Source organism: Myotis lucifugus, unplaced genomic scaffold (genome assembly GCF_000147115.1).
Source record: "Myotis lucifugus unplaced genomic scaffold, Myoluc2.0 scaffold_331, whole genome shotgun sequence".
NCBI classification, from domain to species: Eukaryota; Metazoa; Chordata; class Mammalia; order Chiroptera; family Vespertilionidae; genus Myotis; species Myotis lucifugus.
Window position 1 is genome coordinate 244,028 of NW_005871379.1, and position 23,354 is coordinate 267,381.

Genomic DNA, 23,354 nt, shown 5'->3' on the forward strand with positions numbered 1-23,354 from the left:
CTGACATTAATTGGTAAGTCATTCTCTCTACTTAGTTGTTCAATGCCTCTTTCATGAAGCTGCTGTCTGGAGGGATTCCACACATTTCTTTCTCACCCACATAGTCCATCCACCCAGTCCTCGTCTTTGATATTCTAATCTTTCTCCTCCCAGAACCTGGTCAACCAGCCAAGCCAACAACTGGTGACATGAGTTCGTATATATTCTAACCTTGGCTACATTTCTGTCCATGCCAAGTGAATGACCAGGTACGCCAATGAGAGAATTTATCCATTGGGAGAATTTCCCTTGCCACTGTCTTTCAAGATCACCCCAGAGTGGAGCTATAGTATAGCCATCATTCATTTCTGGCTTGCACCCACATACCATTCGGACATAACAGTAAACCAAACTTTGCTTTTTCCCCCCCTCCTTGGTCAGCTGATCATAAAGGGACCCATGTCTTATGCAGTCATATGTGTAAGCTAAGGGAGAGGTGTTGGTGTGCCATGCCAGCACAGTCAAGGAGTCGGTAAATTTTGGGGAGGGGTGGGGAGTGCACAGGATTAAAGAAAAGACAGACAAAGAGAATATAGCTGGGGCTCGGTGGATTTCCTGTGCCTGGATGAGGCCACAGAGAAGGATCCAGCCAGCAAGCTGAGGCTTTATTTTATAGTCAGAGAAAAACAAGTTAGTGGTCAACATAGTTACAATATTCTTGTTTCACTTGTTTTGGCAGCACTTGCTGCACCTCCCACAACCCATTAGCTACCCAGGAAGGATCTAGGGAGCCTATAAGGTTAAGCTTAATTATGCTAAGGGGGCTCTGCCCTCTAAGCTGGGACTTGTTTGTGGCTCTGCCACAGGTCAATCTGAGGCTTAATTCTAGAGCTGCTCCCTACATGTTGGTGCAAAATGGTAGGTGGCATGGATGTCTAGGCGATCTGCAGTGTAGCTTATCAGTACCCCCTGGCCCTACTCATGCCCCAATTCTGAATTGTACCACTTGTCTTACTATGGGTATTTTTTGGCCTACTCCGACTCTATGTTTTGGTGATCTAATAGGCAGAACCTAACTGAAATAAGATGAGCTCACGATGAAGTACTTTGGATCAACTTAAAAATATACAAAGGGAATTAAGTTTTTCAATATTGTTTTGGAATACACAAGCAAGTTTATTGACAATGGATTGGGAGGTTAGGCTAGAGAGTACTGTTAGGGTCTAAACAAAAAAGTGGTTGAGAAAATGGTATAGAAGATATTAATTTTTAAAATTCTAAGGAGGAAGAAGTGACAGGTAGATACAGAAATTGAGACAGCAAGTACATTTATGCTATCCTTTTAAAAACAAAACCATAGCTGTGAAAGAAAAGAGAAGGGGGTGGTATCTGGAAAGAAGAAGTGTTAAAGCCTCATTTTTTTCAAAGATATTTGAAGATGGGCTTGATTGTGTTTATGTACTAAGAAAAAGAGGCAGTAGAGATGGAGGAAAATGGAGTGATTAGAGGGGCTCATTTTGATAAACAAAACAAATTAAAAACAGGAACACAACAAAAAGACCAAGCAGAAGTGCTAAGCTTCTTTTAATCATGGGAAGCAGGACAGTAGAAAAGTTCAACCTTTCTGCCAACTGCCCCCACCTGGCCATCTTACCATCATTGAGAAAAAGCCTGGCTCAACAAAGTGTCAAATACTACTCTGTTATATATCCATTTCTCCTTACCTGCTTTCAAGGGAAAATAAACATCAATACCAACGGCCAGAGTAAAATCAGACAGTCTGATAGGATAGATATAAATTTCAGCTCCCAGTAAAGCATGATTTACTTTTTCTCTTTTTGGAAAAACATATTTTATTAAAAACATCTAAAATTGCTCTACTAGATAAAGAGAAAAACTTCTAATGCATTGCCTTGGAGTGAGCACAGTCCCTTTAACATCAAGATGTCCTTCTCAATATTTTGTCTACAAGGTACTTAATACACGTGGAAAAAAACCCAGGAACGATTTAGTGTAATGTTTTCCTATTGGACACTCAGCAGCTTCATTTTTATGAGGTTAGGGACAGAGTAGTCATTGAATGCCCTTTGAGGTCATTTAGCCAGGCTTTTCATGAGAGCTGCAAAGTAGCTTTTAGGGAACCTGCTCACCCCTCAAGCTGGTACCGTTGGGTCACAAGGAGAGGGGCAGGTACTCCCCTACCCAGGGTATATGCAACTAACTCCAAAGGGCTACCGCTGTCCCAGACATAGCCGGGCCACCTGTCCACTTGGCTCTCCAAAAAGTGTGGGGCTCTAAGGCTGTCCTCCCTGACTTGCAAAGATTAGACGGGTGTGCAGACTCCGACCCCGGGGAACCGTCTCCGCGTCCCAGATAGTCGGGGGCAGCCAGAGGGGCGGTCGAGAATGGCGTGATGGCAACTGCCGCCAGGCCACACTACCGCAACTGAACACCCCCACTACTTGGGCACCCCCGGAGCCTCCACAGAGGCAAGCCAAGTCCCCATCCCCCCCCAAACCTCAAATTAGTTAAGTGCGGCCACGGAGGACCGAGCCGGATTCCGAAGGCACCTGGCCACACCCCTTCCTCCGCGGGGCGGGACCGGACAGCCCGAAAATGGCGGCGACGGCGGGTCCCGACGGTCATTCCTGGGGCGCCCTTGACTAGTTCCCATCGCCGCGCCACCTACCTTGCTAGAGAGGGGCCCCGGCGCGTGCGCGAAGGGGCGGGAAGGAACGGTCACGAGCACTTGGAGCGGCCAATCAGCAGCGAGGAGTCCGGGCGGCGCCCAATTAGAGCACGGGCTGCAGCAAGGCGAGTAGGTTGTAAGTGGGCAGCGTGTGTGGCGGGTGAGGAATGCCTGGGATCTAGCCGTCCGCCTCGCTGCTTCCCGCGCGCTCCGCACTGCGACCCCGGTAGCCGGCGTGTGAACACTGAGGAGGCCGGTGCCGGCTGCCCGCCAGGTTCCCATCCCTGGCCCACGTCCGCTGCCTGCAGCGGTCACAGGCCACCTCCTCAAAGGGGACCCCTCCTCAGCGGCTGCTGCAGAGAGACATGACAGGCTTGGCGTTGACCAACTAGGAGGGTCGGCAGGAGCCCGCCGAGACCGCGAAGACTCGTTCCCCTCTTTGTCCAGGGCGCCCGGCTAGTGGCATGTTCCCGCGGAGGCTGGTGGGAGCCGCGGCCGCGGCGGCAGCGGTGGTGGTGGCTGGCGCGGTGCCGCGGGGGCGGTGGCCTGCTCGCCCTGCTGGCCAATCAGTGCCGCTTCGTGACGGGCTGCGCGTGCGCCGCGCGCAGCAGATCGCGCAGCTCTACGGCCGCCTCTACTCGGAGAGTGCGCGGCTCGTCCTCCTGGGCCGCCTGTGGCGCCGGCTGCGGGGCCGCGCTGGCCATGTCTCGGCCGTGATGGCGGCGGTTGCGGGCTTCGTTTGGGACGAGGAGCGGATCAAGGAGGAGGAGCTGCAGAGGTAGGCCCTGGGGCGAGGTCGCTGCTTTCGGGGCGGGAGTGGGGGGGGGGGGGTGGCACTGCTCCCGAGGGTAGGGCGGGACCTTGAACCTGGGGCCGCACCCGGTAGTCCTGGAAGCGGTGGTGCAGGAGCTGGCTCCTGTTTTAGCAATCCCTGTTGTTGTTGTGGTTGTTGTTGCTTTTAATTTCCTCTGTTAATTTGACTTGTCCGGCTGGAAATAGCAGGTCGTGTAGGTTAATGTAGAGCCTTGGAATGGGGAGCAACAAATAATATGAGATGTTGACGGCACTTACATGCGGCCATCGTTCGCCTAATCGTTAACACACCCAGAAAGGTGCAAATTCAAGACAAGCTGCAAATCTGACGTAAGGGCACAGACGTGCAGTTCACAGGGTGACTTCATTCAGATGGGACTTGGTCGGAAGGGCCAGGAGAGCTCTCCTCATTGAGAAGGATGAAGCTGGAAGGGATTTTGCCCTCCTGTCACAAGCCATAGCCCAGACACCTCAGCCTATAAGAATTGGGTCAGTGTTTACCGCTGTGACCGGGACTTGGAGGGTACTGTTTCGTTAGGCTCTGAAATTGTGCTCTTCGTTAAACCTCCGCGGGGAAAGTGCGTGTCATTGACTGAATTTGTTAACCTGCGACTCGAAGTCAGAGTCCTTGTAGTTTTCAAGTAATAGCCCAGAGAAGCCTTCGCTTCAGCTCTTGCTTTACATTGTCTCTGTATTTTTTTAAAAATATATTTTATTGATTTTTTTACAGAGAGGAAGGGACAGGGATAGAGAGTTAGAAACATCAATGAGAGAGAAACATGGATCAGCTGCCTCCTGCACACACCCTACTGGGGATGTGCCCGCCACCAAGGTACATGCCCTTGACCGGAATCGAACCTGGGACCCTTCAGTCCGCAGCCCGATGCTCTATCCACTGAGCCAAACCGGTTACGGCTGAATTTTTTTTTTTTTTTTAACAGATATTCTTAAACTGTTCTCTCTCTCCACCACACATACACCGTGCCCCTTGAACTATGAAACTGATTTCAGGAACCTAGAACAGGCCCCCCCCCCGCCGGCCCCACCGCCGTAAATCCCATACAAGTCTATTTATCCCATATATTTCTTCCGTTATTTCACATTTTTAGTTTGGTTAAAAATGGAAATACTTAACTAACGTGAATATTGTGACCTGTTTGGAGGTGTAGCACCCAGATGTCAGGCATATTTGTGCAACACTGAGTTGTGGGTATTGCAAGTTTACCTTAAGAATTGGTAATACTTTTCCTAGCAGGAAGGATGACTGTTTTATACATGCAATTTAAAGTCATAACCACAAATAGTCTTATTCACAAAACAATTAAGATATCAAAGCATGATTGGTATTTTGCCTAGTTTTTGTTAGTATTTCTTTTGCTACTTGGCCGTTTGTTGTAATGAAGCAATCTCAGGTGTAAGAAATAAAAGGAAACTTTTAAATTGAGAAATTATCCATTAGCTGTTTGAATTTTCATTTTGTTTTTGATGATGAAATACGCTTGTTCTACAGGGGTGAAGTTTGTGGGGAAATTCCCGTTGGATCTCTTTGGGGAAGAGGAGGAAGACCAGAAAGGGGCTACTGGGTACAAAAGAGAGGGAAGATGTTTGGGGGTGGGAGTTGAATGGTGTTGGAGCCTAGGGGGCAGATGATATTCTTTGGCTTACTCCATGTGTTTTATGGAGAAATGGCCTGGAGTCTCTGTAGATCTCCCATTTGCAGGAGTTAGAGGGGAAAATTAGATAGGAAATCGAAGCTGTAAATGTTTGGATTTAGTAGTTAACTGTCCACTGGAGCAGAAAGATCAGACCAGTTGATGACCAGGCCTAGTATTCATTCCATTTCCCTCTCTTCTGGCTGTTTCTGAAAGGGGGAGGTAGTTGAAATAATGTTGGTTCTAATCCAACTCCTAAAAGGGTATTGCTCGGGGTTAACCTGCTTGGGAATTTCTTAAGCTTAGGTGAAGGCCAGTCAGAACACTTAAAGTGCCTGTTGACCTTCTCCAGGGTTATAGTAAAGGGCCTCATCTACACTTTATTGTCCAGTTCATGCTTGAATTCAGTCATATACTTAAAATTTGATCAAGTTATCCATTTTGCGGATTAAAAAAAATATTTGTTATCTTGATAGGGAGGCAAACAGTATGCTATTCAACTATATCTTGGTTGTACAGTAGTTCCATAGATCTTTGTTCTGATAGCTTGTCATATTTACATTTTATTTAATACAATATTCTGGGTACAGGTTAACTTCTTTTGCCTAGCGTTTGCTTTAACAGAGGCACTGCTGAGGTTGTCATAGCTAGCTTAGAACAGCTTAGATTTTTGTTCTGGTGAGATGATTTTGGGTAGCTTCCATGGAACACTGTTGAATGTGCCTCAGGACAAGTGCATTTCTTTCATTGTTAATGGAAGAAGAGAATAATTGTCTCATGGCCCTTAAATCACAGCCTTTAGTTCTTCTGTGCTGTTTCTGTACCAACTTGAGCTGGTACAAACTAATTCAATGACTGCTGTCTTGGTGTGTGCAGGATATCTCTTTAAATGTGTGCTTTAAAGTGGCTTATGTTTTGTATGTTATTGGAGTTTCTACTCAGAATGAAAAAGAATAACCTTGCTTTCTATTCTTTTGTGTTTAAGATCATCTTAACAATAAATAGGATCTCATTAATCTAGCAACAGGAAGAAAATTTGAGAAGAGAAGGGCACCAGATGTAGAAATCAAGAAATCAAGCCTCTTAATGCTTGGTGTCTAGTATTCTTACCCACTTAGCTTTAATTAAACAAACAAAATAATTCAATTATTATTTTTGGTGCTACCTCGAGTTCTGTGAGCCCAGGGCAAATCTTATGGAAAAACACAATAGTAATTTAAAAAAAAATATGTTTTTATGAATTTTTAAAAAGAAAGGAAGGGAGAGAGATAAAAACATAGAAACATTGATGAAAGAGAAACATAGATTGCCTACCGCCTGTACTGGGGATTGAGCCTGCAATCCGGGCATATCCCCTGACTGGGAATCGAACCTGAGACCTCTTGGTTCATGGATTGACACTCAACCACTGAGCTATACCGGTCAGGCAGTAGTACGTTTTGATTACTTTGAAACATTAAGAAAAAATTGCAGGAACAAAAAGAGGAAGGAAATTAAGAAATATGCAAGGCTAGGGGAAAATCTCCCATTAACCTCCCCTCTTTTTAAAAAGATTACAGTTCATTGCTCTAGAAATTTGAGTAAATAAGTGCCAGTAAAGTTTCATACGGAAAACTGTGCTCTCATTTTTGCCTTTCAGGGCATTCAGAATACTTTTCAGTATGCTATTAACTAGATAAATGATTAATAAAATGTCCTTTTGGCTTAAAGGATTTTTTTTTAAACCACTTCACTTGAGGGTATTTTACTGACATACCCTTCTTATAGAACTACATAAAAGCTTACTTGAACTCTTTTATATTGTTTTCACTATTTTATCATTAGCCAGTTGGCCAAGAATTGCAATGAGGTAGTTGATGTCTTTTATTTCTAGGTGAGTGCCGTAACAGTTATACTTAAAAGTCTCTAACTTTGACAATATGGAATTTGAGGAGGGGATTATGTGAAATGAATTAGTTGTTGTAATGAAGGGTTGGCTTCATTTGTGTCATTTTTGAGCCTTGTATCAAACTCTACACTGACGGCAGGACCCCATAGATGAACCAACCATGGTTATACTTATTCTTCCGTTTTATGCCTTCAATTTTCATAGTTCTCAGTCCAGCCTTTCTCAAATATTGAGCCCACTTTAGTTTTGGAGAAAGGAAAGAAGCATTGACTATCTTTCCTTGATCCTCTTACTAATCTACTGATTCTGTTACTATTTTTGGAATAATCTTTTTTGTCCTTCTTTCCTTCTTATTACTTGTTTAAGTCTCTTAGATAACAAGGTGTAGACATCCAACCTGCCCAAACAAGATTTGGCACAGCAGGCTACACAGATATGTGGTGAGAGGTTTTCCTTCCTCTGCATACAGGGTATTGAGTGGCTTGGTGCACCTGGATCTGTCATGTCAGCATTTAGCAGTTGAGACCTTTCAGAGATTTTGAACCTGGGGAGGTAATCATTTACCTTTTCCTGATGCAATCTTGCTCCAGCATTCATATTGTGCTATTCAAAGAATAAATGTTATTTCTTCACAGGCTATTTCTTGTCCCCTGTAGGAACTTAGTCTCATAATTTTAATAAAAGGCCACTTCAATTATATGGGTCAGAGCTCTGTGCCACCTGGAGTCTTAGAAGGCCATTAAGCTTATAGTTCTGTAGTTTAATTTTCTCAAAACCTTATTACTGTGTAATTTAGTGAGCCTCTGAGGTACTTTTAATAAGATATTCCTGCTTGTCTTTATTATGTGATAAGAATGACATTTGGGAGTGTTGTTTATTTTAATTAAAGGATGCTTTACTAGTCCTGAACAGTAGCCATGTGATGCCAGACTTGTTCTCTGAGCAAGTCTGGCTGTGGTTTTGTTTTTTTCCTCTGCAAGATCTTATTGCCTACTCTAGAGTTCCTTCCCTATTTCTATACCTGTTTGCAGTGGTAGCAGTCAATCCTATTTTGCAACTTTTTACTCAAACTAAAACTTTTCTAAAATGGTTAAATCTTTTCTCGGGACATCAGTATAAATAAAAGGTTCTTGTTTGCAAATAAAGAAAGCAATATTGGTTAACTTGACAAAAAGGAATTAATCAGAAAGGTATTAGGTCACTCAAAGCATTGGTAAGAATGCCAAAGAACAGGTTGACCAAGAGAACTGCCAAGACCATCTAGCTATAGGAATAATCTTAGGGCATTGTTGCTGATTTTGTTTCCCCTAGACCGATTGCACTACTGCACTCTCAACTCCCTCAGGATCACTGACAATAATCTCCAAAAGATCCCATACCTTTTAGTCTTGAATCACAGAAGAGTTAGCTGTAAATGACATGGACAACCAACAAACAATCTTTCTTTGGTGTCTGCTATTTAAAAGTTAAGGGGAAAATACAAGCCATATTTTAAAAAATTATGAAATGCTCCCAGATATATAAAAAGATTTAAAGAGTAACACGAATGTTATAAATGCAGTTATTTTTAAGAAATAAAATATTACAAATAAAACCTATCTGTTGTATTTTTTTTATTTTGTTTTATTGCTTAAAGTATTACAAAGAGTAGTACATATGTCTCCTTTTTTTCCCCTCTTGACCTTCCCCCGGCCTCCCCTACCCCCCAGTGTCTTGTGTCCATTGGTTATGCTTATATGCATGCATACAAGTCCTTCGGTTTATTCTGTTGTATTTTATATATGATGCATAATTGTTACTGGAAAGGGGACCTGGCCCTTGGCTATTCTGCCTAGGGGCCAGCCTGTAGTGTGTGAGTTCTTTACTTTGTGCAGGAAAAATTTTACAAGGTGAGTCCAGATGACTGTGAGGGAACATTTATTAAAGCTGGGGACAGTAAAACAAGAAAGGGCTTAGTATAGGAGAAGCAACAGAAGAGCCTAGGCTGGGCTGCCCTAGCTCTCCGGGAAGTCAGAGAGAAAGGGGGCCTTGGGAACAGGTTCAAGGGTTTAGCCTGCAATAAGCTGCCACTGCCCATTGATCCCTAGGTTGCAAGTCTCATAGAAGATGCATGCCCTTGGGGGAAGAAGAGGGGAAAGGGAATGGGGAGGTGCTCCCCAGAGGGAGAGCACATACTGGCTCCTTTGTCTTGAGGCTTTCTTTTTCACAGGTGGGAATTTTAGGGGAGGCTCAGGGGAGGGTTTCAGCAGAATATTCATGTTTTCTAGGTGTCCTCCTTCAGAGTCATGGTCTTCACTGGTTGGTCAGTGTCAGGGCAGGGGGTTGTCAGTCATCACAACTGGTTTTGCGCTTTTCTTGATCTGGAGCTAAAATATAACTGAGGCCTGGATGTTATTTCTAGTGAGGTGACCTGTATCTGCTATAAATTGCATTGTCAGTTTGTTCAGCACTTTCTCAGTTTCTCTATTCCACTTGTCCTGGCTTACTGGCCTGTCTTAAAATGACACATAGCGTGATATGGTATTGTTACAGGCAGCCCAGACCCCAGAAAATGTGTTGTCAGACAGCCCCAAGTCAGAGGGGGAGGGCTTGTTCCTACCTCGATTCTAGTACAAATGAATTTAAATGAGATCCTGATCGTATTGTGATAAATCCAATTTATTAAAGCAAACAAATTTACTAAAGAAATACATCTATCATCCAACATAATGTGCACATGGCTTCTCAGCTAATCTGAAGAGTGAGTTGGGTGGGGGTTTGAGGCTTTCTTTATATATCCTCCTGTCTATAGGTTTCAAATTCCTCTGTTGAATATCTTGGTATGGATTAATTCTCATGGTCTTTTTTTACTTTGTTGTGGCCTTCCCAGAATTCATGAGAAGTACCTGGCAATTTATCTTACCAAGTCTTGAGACTGCTGGCTTCTCTGTTAAGGAGTTAAAAAGACAAAAAACTGTCCCCTTTCCTTTCCCCTTCCCCTGTCCTTTCCTGCATTCTCTTCTTAAGGAGGCTTTTAACCATTTTCTCTCAAGTGTCCTTGGCTGGGGAAGATAAAGGGCTGTACATTTACAAGTTGGCTGCAAAATGCCACACTGTTTGGCCTTGCTTAACTTTCCTGTCTCAGTTTCCCTATTCCACTTGCCATGGAATTTTCCTAGCTTTTCACTGTCCTGTAACAGTATTGTTTTGAATGTTTTAAAGCTTTATGCAGTCCTGTACAAAATAGTAATAAATTGAATTCAGCAGCATATAAAAAAGATTTTATACACATGAACAAGTGGGATTTACTCCAGAAAAGCAAGGTTAATTCATCATAAAAAACACTAAAAACCCGGCTGGCATGGCTCAGTGGTTGAGCCATTGACCTATGAACCAGGAGGTCACAGTTTGATTCCTGGTCAGGGCACATGCCTAGGTTGCGGGCTTGATTCCCAGTGGGGGATTTGCAAGAGGCAGCCTATCAATGATTCTCTTTCATCACTGATGTTTCTCTCTCTCTCTCTCTCTCTCTCTCTCTCTCTCTCTCTCTCTTCCTCTCTGAAATAAATAAAAATATATTGAAAAAATGAATAACTAAAAATTTTAAAAATCAATTTAATATACTATGTTGATACAGTGAAGGAAAATAGAGGGCATCTGTAATATTGTCAACAATAAAAAATAAATTAAAAAATAAAATAAAGGACAAAAACCACATGATCATCTCAATAAATGCTGGAAAAAAATTTGACAAAATCCAGCCTTTCATGTTTTAAAAAAAAATTGACAAAGAATAGAAGGAAACTTCCTCAAGCTGATAAAGAGCATCTGTGGAAAACAGCTAGCTAACTGTATAGTGAATAGTGAAAGACTGAAAGTTTTCCCCCTAAGATCAGGAACAAGACAATGTGTTCTCACAGCTTTTAACACTAGAAGCCCAGTGCACAAATTTGTGCACAGGTGGGGTCCAGCCAGCCCGCTCCAATGGGGACTGATCAGGGCTGGGCTGGTGGGGAGTGAGGGGGCTGTGGGTGGTTGGCCAGTCAGGTGTTGGGACTGATTGGGGGTGGGGCTGGCTGGGGGGAGGGGCTGTGGGTGGTTGGCTGTCCAGCCCTGCCCCCAATTGAGGTGGGGATCCGATTGGGGTTGGGGCTGGCCTGGGGGAGGGGCCACGGGAGATTGGGGGGGTGGCCAATCGGGGCCCAGATCAGGCCAGTTGGCCACTGCAGTGCACATTATAGTGACCAGTCATTCCAGTTGTTCTGCTGTTCCGGTACTGGGCTTTTATATATATAGATTGTACTGCATGTTTTTGCCAGGGAAATCAGGCAAGACAATGAAATAAAAGGCATTCAGATGGGAACAGAAGTAGTAATACTATCTCTTCTTTGAAGCTGACCTGGTCTTATATATATAGACAATCCTAAGGAATCCATAGGAACCTATTAGAGCTAATAAATGAGTTCACCAAGGTTGCAGGATATGTAACCAGACAACCAATGGGTCTGAGCTGCCTGTCACTACTTGAACCAATTAAGCAGAGACAGGGTTGAATCATATATGATTCCAATATTCTATTTCTGCCCCTAACAGATATATGATCAATATTTTAAAATGGTATTTCTATACACTAGCAATGAACAATCCAAAAATAAAATTAAAACAATTCCATTTATAATTAATATAAAAAGAATAAAATCCAAGGAATAAATTTAATAAAAGTGCATGATACTGAAAACTACAAAAGATCATTGAAAGAAATGGAAAGATTACTATGTTCATGAATTAGAAGACTTAATATTGTTAAGATGGCAGTACTACCCAAATTCAACACAATTCCTATTAAAATCATAGGCTATTTTATGGAAAACTAAAAAGTACTTTTAGTGATTTCAGAGAGGAAAGGGGAGGGAGGGAGGGAGAGAGAGAGAGAGAGAGAGAGAGAGAGAGAGAGAGAGAGAGAGAGAGGATGTGGAAAAAGGGAACTCTAGTACCTGCTGGTGGGAATGCAAAAACTCCCATTTGTCCCAGTGATCCCACTTCTAGGAATATATCCTAAGAAACCAGAGACGCCAATCAAAAGAATATATGTACCCTATGTTCATAGCAATGCAATTTATGATAGTTAAGATTTGAAACAGCTCAAGTGCCCATCAGCAGATGAGTGGATAAAAAAGCTTTGGTACATTTACACAATGGAATACTATGCAGCAGTAAAAATGAAAGGACTATTACCCTTTGAGACAGCATGGATGGGCATAGAGCGAAATAAGCCAGTCAGAGAAAGATTATCACATGACCTCATATGTGAAATCAAATGAACAAAATAAACTATTGAACAAACTAGATCCAGAGACATAGAAGCATGGAATGAACAGACTGATGAATTTCATAGGGAAAGTGTGGGTGGGGAGTGATTAACTTGGGAAAGTATGCTATATAATATAAAAGGCTAATATGCAAATTGACCGAATGTTGGAACAACCGGTCGCTATGATGTACACTGACCACCAGGGGCCAGACGCTCAATGCAGGAGCTGCTCCCTGGTGGTCAGTGCGCTCCCACAGAGGGAGCGCTGCTGTCAAGTGCAGCGGTGTTGGCGGGAGCCTCTCCTACCTCCATGGCAGCCCTAAGGATGCCACTCCCCATGGGGAGTGGGTCTAAGCTGTCAGTCAGACATCTCCTGAGGGCTACTGGACTACAAGAGGGCTCAGGCCTGGCTGAGGGCCCCCCCAACCCAAGTGCACGAATTTCGTGCACCGGGCTTCTAGTATGTATATATGGACACAGACAGGAGTGGTGAAGGCCTGGGAGAGGTGGGTTGAGGTGGAGGGAGTTGAGGGGATCAATGTGCAGCCACTGTGGAAAACAGTATGGAGTTTCCTCAAAAAATAAAAAATGGAACTCCCATTTGACTCAACAAACAAAGGGGGCATCTGTAACACTTTCAACAATAAAGAAAAACACAATAAATGAAAATATGTTTAACCAAAAAGAAACCCCAAAACATCAGTGATGAGAGAGAATCATTGATTAGCTGCCTTCTGCATGCCCCCTACTGAGGATCAAGCCTACAACCCAAAATTTTTGGAATAAAAATTGAGTTTGGAAATAAGCCCTTACATTTATGGTGAATTAATTTTTAGCAAAGGTACCAAGACAATTCAGTGAGGTAAGAATAGTCTCCAACAGATGGTACTGGGACAACTGGAGATACACATGCAAAATAATGAATTTAGACCCCCTACCTCACATCATACACAAAAATTAACTCAGTGGATCAAAGACCTAAATATAAACTAAAACTCTTAGAAGAAAATATAGGCATAACTCCTTAAGACCGTGTGTTGGGCAAAGGTGTGACGTAATTCCAAAAACATAAGCAATCAGAGAAAAATAGATTAATTGGACTTTATCAAAGTTAAACTTTTGTGCATAAAAGATCACTATCAAGAAAGTGAAAAGACAACCCCCCAGAATGAGAGAAAATATTTTATAAGTTGTATATCTGATAAGGGATTAGTATCCAGAATATATAAAGAACTCTTATAATTCAGCAATAAAAAGATAACTCAATTTTAAATAGGCAAATATTTCAGTAGATATTCTCCAAAAGAGACACAGATGCCCAATAAGCACATGAAAATATGCTCATCATTAGTCATTAAGGAAATACAAATTGAAGGCCACTTGAGATACCATTTCACATGCTCTAGGATTGCTGGAATAAAAAAGATGGACAATGACAAGTGTTGACAAGGATGTGAAGCACTTGGAACGCTCATATATTGTGGTGGGAATATAAAATGATGCAGCTGCTTTGAAAATAATTTGGCAGTTCCTCAGAAAGTTAAAAATAGAGTTAAACATGACCCAGCAAATCCATTCCTAGGAATCTACACAAGAGCACTAAAAACCTACATTTACACAAAAACATGTACACAGATATTCAAAGCCATATTATAGTAGCCAAAAAGTGGAAACAATTTAAATGTCCATCATCCAATGAATGAATAAATAAAATGTGATGTATCCACACAATGCAATATTATTTATTAGTCATACAAGAATGAAATCATGAATGAACCTTGGAAATAGGTTAAATGTAAAAAAAAAAAAAAAAGGCACATGAGATCATAGTGTAGGATTCCATATATATGAAATGTCCAGAATAGGCAAGTCCACAGAGAGAGTGGATTAGTGGTTGCCAGGAGCTGGGGAGACAGGAATGGGAAGTGACTGTTGATGGGTATAGATTTCTTTCGGGTGTGATGAAAATGTGGAATTAATGGTGATGGTTGCACAACCTTATGACTATACTAAAAAGCACTAAATTGTATACTGTAAAAGGATGATTTCTTGTGGTATATGAATTTTTTTTAAGAGGGGAGGAAATATATATAAATACTCATAACATAATAGGAAGGTAAAGGACCCAATAAAAAAAAACAAAACAAAAAATGGGCAAAGGGTATTAAATGACCTTTGACAGTCCTAAACCTTAATAGTTAACATTTGATGGCTAATTATGTGCCAGGTACAAAGCACTTTACATATAAATGTATTTAATTTTTACAATCAACTTTGAGATAGGCACTATTGTTATTCCCACTTTACAGGTTAAGAAATAGGGACAGTAATTCAATATACTAGTTAATGAATATTGGAGTCGGAATCGAACCCACAACCCTTTGGTGCATAGGCCGATGCCTTAACCACTGAACACAGCGGCCAGGGCTGTCTTATTTTTTTAATCCTCATTGGAGGACATGCTTAGAGAGAACTCACATTTTTATTCACACTTTATACTGTTTTAAACCCACACCATTCTTTTACAAGTCTCTGTGTGGATATGTTATTTCCCAGGATGACTCCAACCACCTGCAACATAACTATTGTTTTTCTCCTTTCCAGGTCCATTGATGAGATGAAACGGTTGGAGGAAATGTCAGCTGTGTTTCAGAGCCCTGGGGTTGAGCGCCACCCTCCAGAACCAAAATCCCAAACAGAAGGAAATGAAGATTCAGGGGGCAAAAAGGCACCATGGGAAATGGTGATGGATAAGAAACACTTTAAGCTGTGGCGTCGCCCTATTACAGGCAGCCATCATTACCAGTACAGAGGTGAGTCCAATGTGGCTGCCTTGTGGGTTCCATGGTTACCCCAGGTGCTCAGGACTTCTGTTCCTCAGACTAAATTGTCTGTTCTGGTTGTTTCTCAGGAAATTTTACATGGTTTACTGTTTGTTGTTTTTCCTCTCCTAGATGACAAGAGTCTCCCAATGTCTTCTTTGCTGTACTATGCAGTAGGGTGTCTTTGCCACCCCAATATGACTTCTAGTTTCTGAATCTGCCTTTAAGATCTGTCAGTATTATAATTGAAATACAGTAAAATGATAGGAATGTGGTGAGTGATGAGAGTGTGGTAAACATCCCTGATTCTTATCATTCTAGTTTTTGGAACCTACACAGATGTTACGCCCCGGCAGTTCTTCAATGTTCAGGTGAGTAATTTTTTTCCCCTAATTTGGAGCCTTTAAGCCTAGAAATTCACCATCCACATGAATAATTTCTCTGACTCAGAAAATATATTATGGCTTCAATACATTCATCTACCTCTGTACCCCTCATCTCACATTGAATAGCATCGGGGTAAACATTGGACTTACAATTTCTTTGTCCAGTGGGGACAGGACCAATTCTACCCCCTCAATAACTAGTTGGTTATAGCACCCACTGTAATATGCAAGTGCACACGTTTCCCTTAAGGACTGAACTTTGTGAATTTACATTGAATTTTTATTTGTTTAGATGTGTATGATAGTGTCTTATTTTGCAATTCCTTAGTTACTAGTGATGTTGGAAATTTAAAAAAATACGCTACTTGCATTTCTTTGTATGAGGTGTCTGCTCATCCTTTTGTACTTTTTATCTGTTTAAAACTTTGAGAATTGTTTTACCCTTACACATCTGTGTCACTATCTCTTGTATTTTTCTCAGACATGCGTACCCGTTAGAGTATTTTTTTTCTTACATTGTTCTTTAGTTTGTATTTTTCTTGTTAAGATTCACTTTCAAGGTACTGGTATTGGCCTACAAGAAGAGATTTTAAGACTTATATGTAGTAAACACAACCATGTCTTTCACACGTTAATGCTGTCTTTTAGGTTGGATCACAATTTCACAAGAAAGTCCTTAGGTCAGAGGCCCAAGCATCAGGGGAAGGCTTCTGCAGCTTTGTTTTAAATCTCTTGGGTCTTTTCTCTTTCCATAGCTGGATACAGAGTACAGAAAAAAGTGGGATGCCCTGGTAATCAAGCTGGAAGTGATTGAGAGGGATGTCATTAGTGGTTCTGAGGTTCTTCACTGGGTAACACATTTTCCTGTGAGTATTTTTACTTCTGGTTTTACTTTGACCACATACATATGAGGCAGAACAATAATCCTGCTCCTGTTTGTTTTTTAGTATCCAATGTACTCACGGGATTATGTGTATGTTCGGCGGTACAGCGTGGATCAGGAAAACAATGTGATGGTGTTGGTGTCACGGTATGTATTTTACCTGGGATTCCTGCTGAGTTCTGTTAGCTGTGTCCTTTACTCATATATGTCTGTAGTGGGTTTGCATGTTCTCAGTGCCCTTATATAAGTGAAGCCCAGGCCCATCCATCCCAACTAGAACATGAGTTTGAAGGGATATATGCTTTTCATTAAATCATTTCTTCAGTTTCTTAATATTGATGATTTAAAAAAGAAGTGCTCTGTCTTCAACACAAGGCCTAGTGAACTGGGATTTACCATATAAACTCACTTTGTTTTAGAAGTTAGTTTGTATTAATTTGTCTTGGTGACTCGTCTGTTATTTATTTATTTATTTTTGGAGGGTTAATCCTCCTGAGGGTATTTTTTCCATTGTTTTTTAGAGAGAGTGGAAGAGAGGCAGGGAGGAGAGAGTTTCATTTTATTTTTTTAATCTTCACCAGAGGGCATGCTTAGAGAGAGGGAGAGAGAGAGAAACATTGATATACGAGAAGAACATCAATTAGTTGCTTTCTGTACACTCCCCAACTGGGGATTGAACCCACAACCCAGGTATGTGCCCTGACCAGGAATCAAACCTGCAACCTTTCGGTGTATGGGATGACACTCAAACAACTGAGCCATTGTGGCTGGGCTTCTCTGTTGTATTTTAAATATTAGTGTCAGCTTTTTAGATTTTTCTCATAACTTTAGCTCCTGTGCTATTTTGTATGTTGACATTACTCAGTTTCCTTAATTTTTCTCCTTATCAGCGCTGTGGAGCACCCTAGTGTGCCAGAATCTCCAGAATTTGTAAGGGTCAAATCATATGAATCCCAAATGGTTATCCGTCCCCACAAGTCATTTGATGAGGTGAGTTTACATCATTCAAGAGGTGATGTGATGTCGCTTTGGAATTTTCTCAAGGAATGCCTTTTATCTGAAATGGAGAGGGCATGGGTGCATTGGTTCTCAGAATCTACTGGAGCCTGAAAAGTTGCATTTTTAAGAAGTTCCGAGATGAGGCTGATGCTACTGGACTGGGGACCACACTTTGGGAACCTCTGCTGTGGGCTGATAGACCTGGGGGACCCCCCTATGACAAAGTTCCATTTATCTGAGAGAGAAGAGAAGATGACAGCCCCTAACTCAGCCTATGGTTAGCAGCATTCTTTAGGAATCATTAAAATTTCACCACAATCAGCAGATCATATATAACCTTTCTCGACTTCCATTTCCTTGTCTATAAAATGAGAGGGTTAGACCAGCGATATTTAACCTTTTCATCTCATGGCACATTTAAACTAATTACTTAAATTCTGTGGCACACCAAAAAATATAATTTTTGCTGAACTGACAAAAAAAATAGGTATAATTGATCATTCACACCAGACAACTATTGTTGTGTGGGCTGTTGTCATTTTTTAACTTAACAGTTTAAAGGAAAGAGGTCAGTGCCCCTGACTAAATAGTCGGATGTTGCATGTTTTAAAAATTTTTGTGGCACAATGGTTGAAAATCACTGGGTTAGACTAATGCTCTCTGCCTTCCTTAAAATTCTGTAGCCATTTTTTGAAAATATTTTCTTTAACTTAGTGGGTGTTTTGTTTGTTTTTAGCAAAATTTTTGTTGAATGTACATGTTGATTTTAATGTTTGCTGTTTTTAGTTCTACTTCACTTTATATTTTTGTGCTGCCTTTTAAAGCTATATGAACTGTATTCTTTAGTACGGTTTTATTGTTTTCATCAAGTTGTCACCCATAACCTTACAGTGTATGGGATGACGATCCAACCAACTGAGCCACACTGGCCAGGGCTCAAGTTGTTTTATTTATACCACCTGAAGTGGGACTTTAAAAACCACATAGAAATTGTGGTTCACCTCAGGCAATATGGTGTATGCCTCTCTTTTTACTGGGAGATCTGTGTGTTTAATTCAGAACTATTTATAAAGAAGAATTTTTTGTTTTGTTTTGCTAATCCTCATTCAAGGATATTTTTCCACTGATTTTTAGAGAGAGTGGAAGGGAGCGGGGGAGAGAGAGAGAAACATCAATGTGAGAGAGACACATAGACTTGTTGCTTCCTGCACAAGCCCCAACCGGACCCAGGGATCGAACCTGTGACCCTTTGGTAGCACAAGCCGACAATCTAGCCAATGAGCCACGCCGTCCAGGGCAAGGATTGTATAGTTGTTATTTATATTTATATCTACCCTTTTCCCCTGTGCTGAATCTAAATTCTCACCACCACCCCAAGGTAACCCTCATTTACTTTAATCTAAAACACACAAATCAGCCTCAGACTAGTAATACCAACAAGATTAAGAATGTGATGACTGAAAAAAATGTGTCTCCTAAGTCTTATAACTGGCCTCTGTGGTGGGTACTGTTCCCATTCCCGTTGCCTGGGCCTGTACCTGGGTTGCGGGCACATCCCCAGTGGGAGATGTGCAGGAGGCAGCTGATGGATGTTTCTCTCTCATCGATGTTTCTAACTCTCTATCTCTCTCCCTTCCTCTCTGTAAAAAATCAATAAAATATTTAAAAAAAAAAAAATAATGTGACATTCAGGTAATATTGAGTACCTGAATAAAAGAATAAACCATTCACTCAGGGAAAAGGATATGGACTTGGTGTAAAGGCACAAGAGAAAGTCTAGGTCTGCCACCTGGATTTGTGGCCGTCTGCCCTACAAAGTGCAGACACAGTAGTTCCCTCTTACTCCTTTGGGTGGAGCATAATTGATTCGGCCCCCTCCTAAGGTCAGGACACCTATAAGTCTCTTAGTCCTCCTCCTCCTCCACACTGTCAGGCAGTGAGAGGGCTGACCTAGAAAACGTGGATACATGGGCCCCATGGTCAGAGTCCTGGGTTCATGTTGGCTCTCGTTGAGTGTATGGGGGGTGACCTTGGGCCAAGTTATTTAACCTCTGAGCTGAGTTTCCTCATTTGTAAAACTAGGGCTAATAGGTCCTGCATCCTGGGATTATGTGAAGAATTGAAGCAGTTCCTGACACATAGTTAAGCACTATGTAAATGTTTGCTGTCAGTAGTAGAGTTAGTACCATTCTGGCAAAGATTAAGATCTTTAAACATGGTGGGTATGTGTTGGGGTACTCAAGCCACCCCACATTAGAAAATTCACTAGAAGGACTCAGGGGACTCAGCATGTAGTTGTCCTCACAGCTAAGATTCATCACAGCGACATATCAGACTGCACAGCTGGACCATAGGGAAAAGGCAGAGTCCACCTCAGAAGACGAAAGGCACGTGCATGCTTCCCGTGCCCTCTTCCTGTGTGAGAGTCACAGAGAGCCCATTCTTCTGCCAGCAACAACAGTGCAGCAACATGGATGTAATGTTCCTGCCCAGGGGAGCCCATTAGAGACCTGGCACCTGATACTGTTATTGGGGATGGTTACCTAGGCACCCTCTGTCCAGCACATAACAAAATTGCAGAGCCCCAGGAGGAAAGCAAGTGCTCAATATAAATTGCTTGGTTTGTACTAATAGACACACACGGGATCACCTTAGCAGTTGACTGGGGACACTCTGGGAGCCAAGTTCCCAGACTCCAGCCAGGGCCAGCCTCGCAAGCAGGCCTTCTATGGATGCCAACCTCCCAGTCTTCAGTGTTAATGAACTCCTCTGCTTAGTGTAAAAAAATGGCACTCTAACCCACACTCAGGTCATGGTTATCCTGAGGGCCTGGATAATGGAGGCTGCGGTGGGTAATTCTGGTACCTTCATCTTGGCTGTTTTTCTTTTCCAGAATGGCTTTGACTACTTGCTGACATACAGTGACAATCCCCAGACTGTGTTTCCTCGCTACTGTGTTAGTTGGATGGTTTCCAGTGGTAAGTGGGCACTTGTGTGCAGGGTCTGGAACCTGTGTTGAGCGTTTTGTTTTTCTCTAGCTTCTTATTGACGGCAGCAAGATTAGTACTTATGTCACTGGAGCCCTGTTGCGGAAATTAAATGTCCTTCCAAACTTGTGCTTGAATATTATAAAGCTGTGGAAGCCTCCAGCTGGATTTGGAGGGATGAGAAATATGAAGCCCCAGAAAGGACCTGTGCTCAGAGGGGAGTTTTAAGAAGAGCATTTGCTTGAAGCCTTAAATATGGACTGTGGGCATTAATGCACTTAAAATTTTTCTTCTTGGATAATATTGGGGACTTATACTGGCAGAGAAAATGTCGTGGTTATCACCTGGAGAAGGGCAGCAGCTGTCCTAACAGAGGCTACACATCATGGCTGTGCCTACACCTTTCCCTTTCAGTGTCTTGCCTTATAAAGCACCCTGATGTGATTTTCTTCTGGAATCTTGTACCGCAGGGGAAGAATGCAGAGGATATTTACCGAAATAAAATAGGCAGATATATAGGCTGTGCCACTGAAAAGTGATGTCTTTATCACCTGAAAGAGCTATTTAGGATTTAAGTGGCCTGATTCACATGCCTTTTTAAAGGATTTCAGAGGTCATGAGTTGTTTTTACTCCCTATACATTAAGGAAGGATAGGCTCCACCATGAAGGAATTTTGAGCCCACTGCTGGTTTGTCAGCCTATTCACATTCCCCTCTCCCCCAACAGGCATGCCAGATTTCCTGGAGAAGCTGCACATGGCCACTCTGAAAGCCAAGAACATGGAGATCAAAGTAAAGGACTATATCTCATCTAAGCCTGTGGAAATGGGTAGTGAAGCCAAGGCCACCACCCCGTCTTCTGAGCGGAAGAACGAGAGTAGTTGTGGCCCTGCCCGGATCGAGTATGCTTGAAGGGCTTTGGGATAAGAAGGGACAGGCTGCTGCTAGCCCTGTCTCGGTCCCTATCACTCTGATACAGAACGGGGACATGTACTAGAAGGCGTCTGCTGTAACCACCAGTGCAAGATAATTCAACAACTGGTGTCTGATTTCATTCAGAACTGCCTTTTCTCTATCAAAACAGAGAAGAAGGAGGCATCCATGGGGGCGTTGTCATATTCTCAGGCCAAGCATTTTGCAATTCAGTATTCCATTGAGCTAATCTGGAACAAACCGCACCTCGGGCCAGAAGAGGATAACTTGTTTTGCTTCCTCTGAATAGTTTCCTCTGCCAACATTCCAGTTTCTACCATCAGTCCTGCAGCATTTGGACTTCCTTTAGTCAAAAGGTGCAACTGGAAAGTGAAGGTGGCCATTTGATGGTTCTCTGAGGGGTCATTGGGAGTCCCTTGGTACTAGGTAGTCCTGTTGTTGAATGGATGTGAACTGTTGCTTGGCAGTGTAAGTGCCTTGTCCTCACCTTGCTTCTATCTTTAGGAACATCAAGTTTGTACCAGGAAATTTCTTCGCCTCCCAAATACCACCCACTGATTACCCAAAGCCTTTTCTTTTGGACTGGCTATATTCAAACACTATGTTAATTTGGCTTGGCTCCTCCTTTCTTGGCCCATTTACCAAGAACACTGGGAAATGAATCCTTTCAGACAGTAGCTTCCTGTATTATTACTGTTTTGATAGGATCAGTGGAGATGCTCAAAACATCCCACATTAATATATATATTTTTGATGTTAAAAGTTTATTAGTTCAGTGTTTCACTTATTGAATTTGAAGTATATATATATTTTTAATCTTTGTGTCAATAAGTAGGGATTGGGGAGTTGAACAGAATTTCTCTAGTCCATTGTCTAGAAAACATTTTGATTTAGGCATTATTTTTCACACTCACGGTTGGATCCTGAGGACTTGTCCACCTCAGAAGCCTAAAGGCAGAGGAGTGGGGTTGGGCCACTCCCTGGAGCTCTCAGAGCTATAGACAAGCTGTGTGAGCCATTAGATGAAATCTTGCCCCAAACACTAATGTAATGGGTTTATGTGACTCTCTTATTCCTCTGAAAGTTTTTCCTCTTCTCTTCAGAGCTAAAATAAAAGCAAACTATGCTGTTTGGATGAAGTCACAGTCAGATGGTATGCATCAGTTTGGCCTCGCTGATTCTGCTTATGGTCATGCTGCCATCTGCTGGAAGAAAGGGATCAAGTTTTAAATTCCTCCTCCCCCCTTTAAAAAAATAATCGAAATGATCAGATTTTTCTCCCCACCCCCTTTTTTTTAACTTGGTTCTAAAACTAAGACTAACTTAAGCCCCTCAACCTTTTTGTTGCCTGTGAAGTTTTGTGCCAAGGAAATAACTGCCCGGTGTTTCATGTCTTGCCTTCTTTGAGTCTGGCAGAGCAGAGATGCACCAAACAGCCCCAGCTTTTATTGATCAGTTCTCTCTTCTTATCCCTAGAACCTGACAAGCCAGGAAGAGGCCCTGGGTTATGTCTGCACTTAGCGCCTGTGATTGCCAGGGGTGGGTGGATGTGGGCAGTAGTGTGAGTGCAGAGGTGTTAAGGAGCTGGGTGTTGCTCATGTTCTGATTTTGGGGAATTTGACTGCATTGGGGTAGGTCTGTACAGTTACTTATGTCATCATAATGATTTCACTCCTGATCTTTTTTTCAAATGTGTGAATAAATACATAAAGATTGGTATAAAAGAGTGTTTGTTTTTGGACAGATGGTGGTGGGGAAATCCTGCATATTAGGCTTATCATTTCTTCCTGACTGTAAAGTTTGAGAAGAATAGTGTTTCTACTCATAGATTGGCATGTGGAAGTAGTCGTGATCTTTCCTGCTGGTGGCTGGCACAGCTAACCACTTTGTCTAGACACTGAGCCCTTTCCAGGTGACCAGTTGGCAGCTGAAAACAAGCCAGCTATTTCCACTTTGTGCTGGTCTACTAACCCATGTCCTTTGTTCTTTAAAGTAGCGTTAACTTGGAGGAAACAGAGATAGAGCTTTGCTGA

The 23,354-nt window shown here is 42.3% G+C and overlaps 1 protein-coding gene across 1 annotated transcript; it reads left to right on the forward strand.

Moving 5' to 3' along the window:
- Window positions 1-2,883: 2,883 nt before the first annotated feature.
- Window positions 2,884-23,045, forward strand: STARD7 (StAR related lipid transfer domain containing 7). The gene is made up of 8 exons (XM_006100850.3): window positions 2,884-3,446; window positions 14,916-15,124; window positions 15,455-15,504; window positions 16,275-16,385; window positions 16,467-16,549; window positions 17,293-17,392; window positions 20,295-20,379; window positions 21,116-23,045. The coding sequence occupies exons 1-8, from the start codon at window positions 3,133-3,135 to the stop codon at window positions 21,298-21,300; spliced, it is 1,137 nt and encodes a 378-aa protein (XP_006100912.2). The 5' UTR covers window positions 2,884-3,132; the 3' UTR covers window positions 21,301-23,045.
- Window positions 23,046-23,354: the final 309 nt, after the last annotated feature.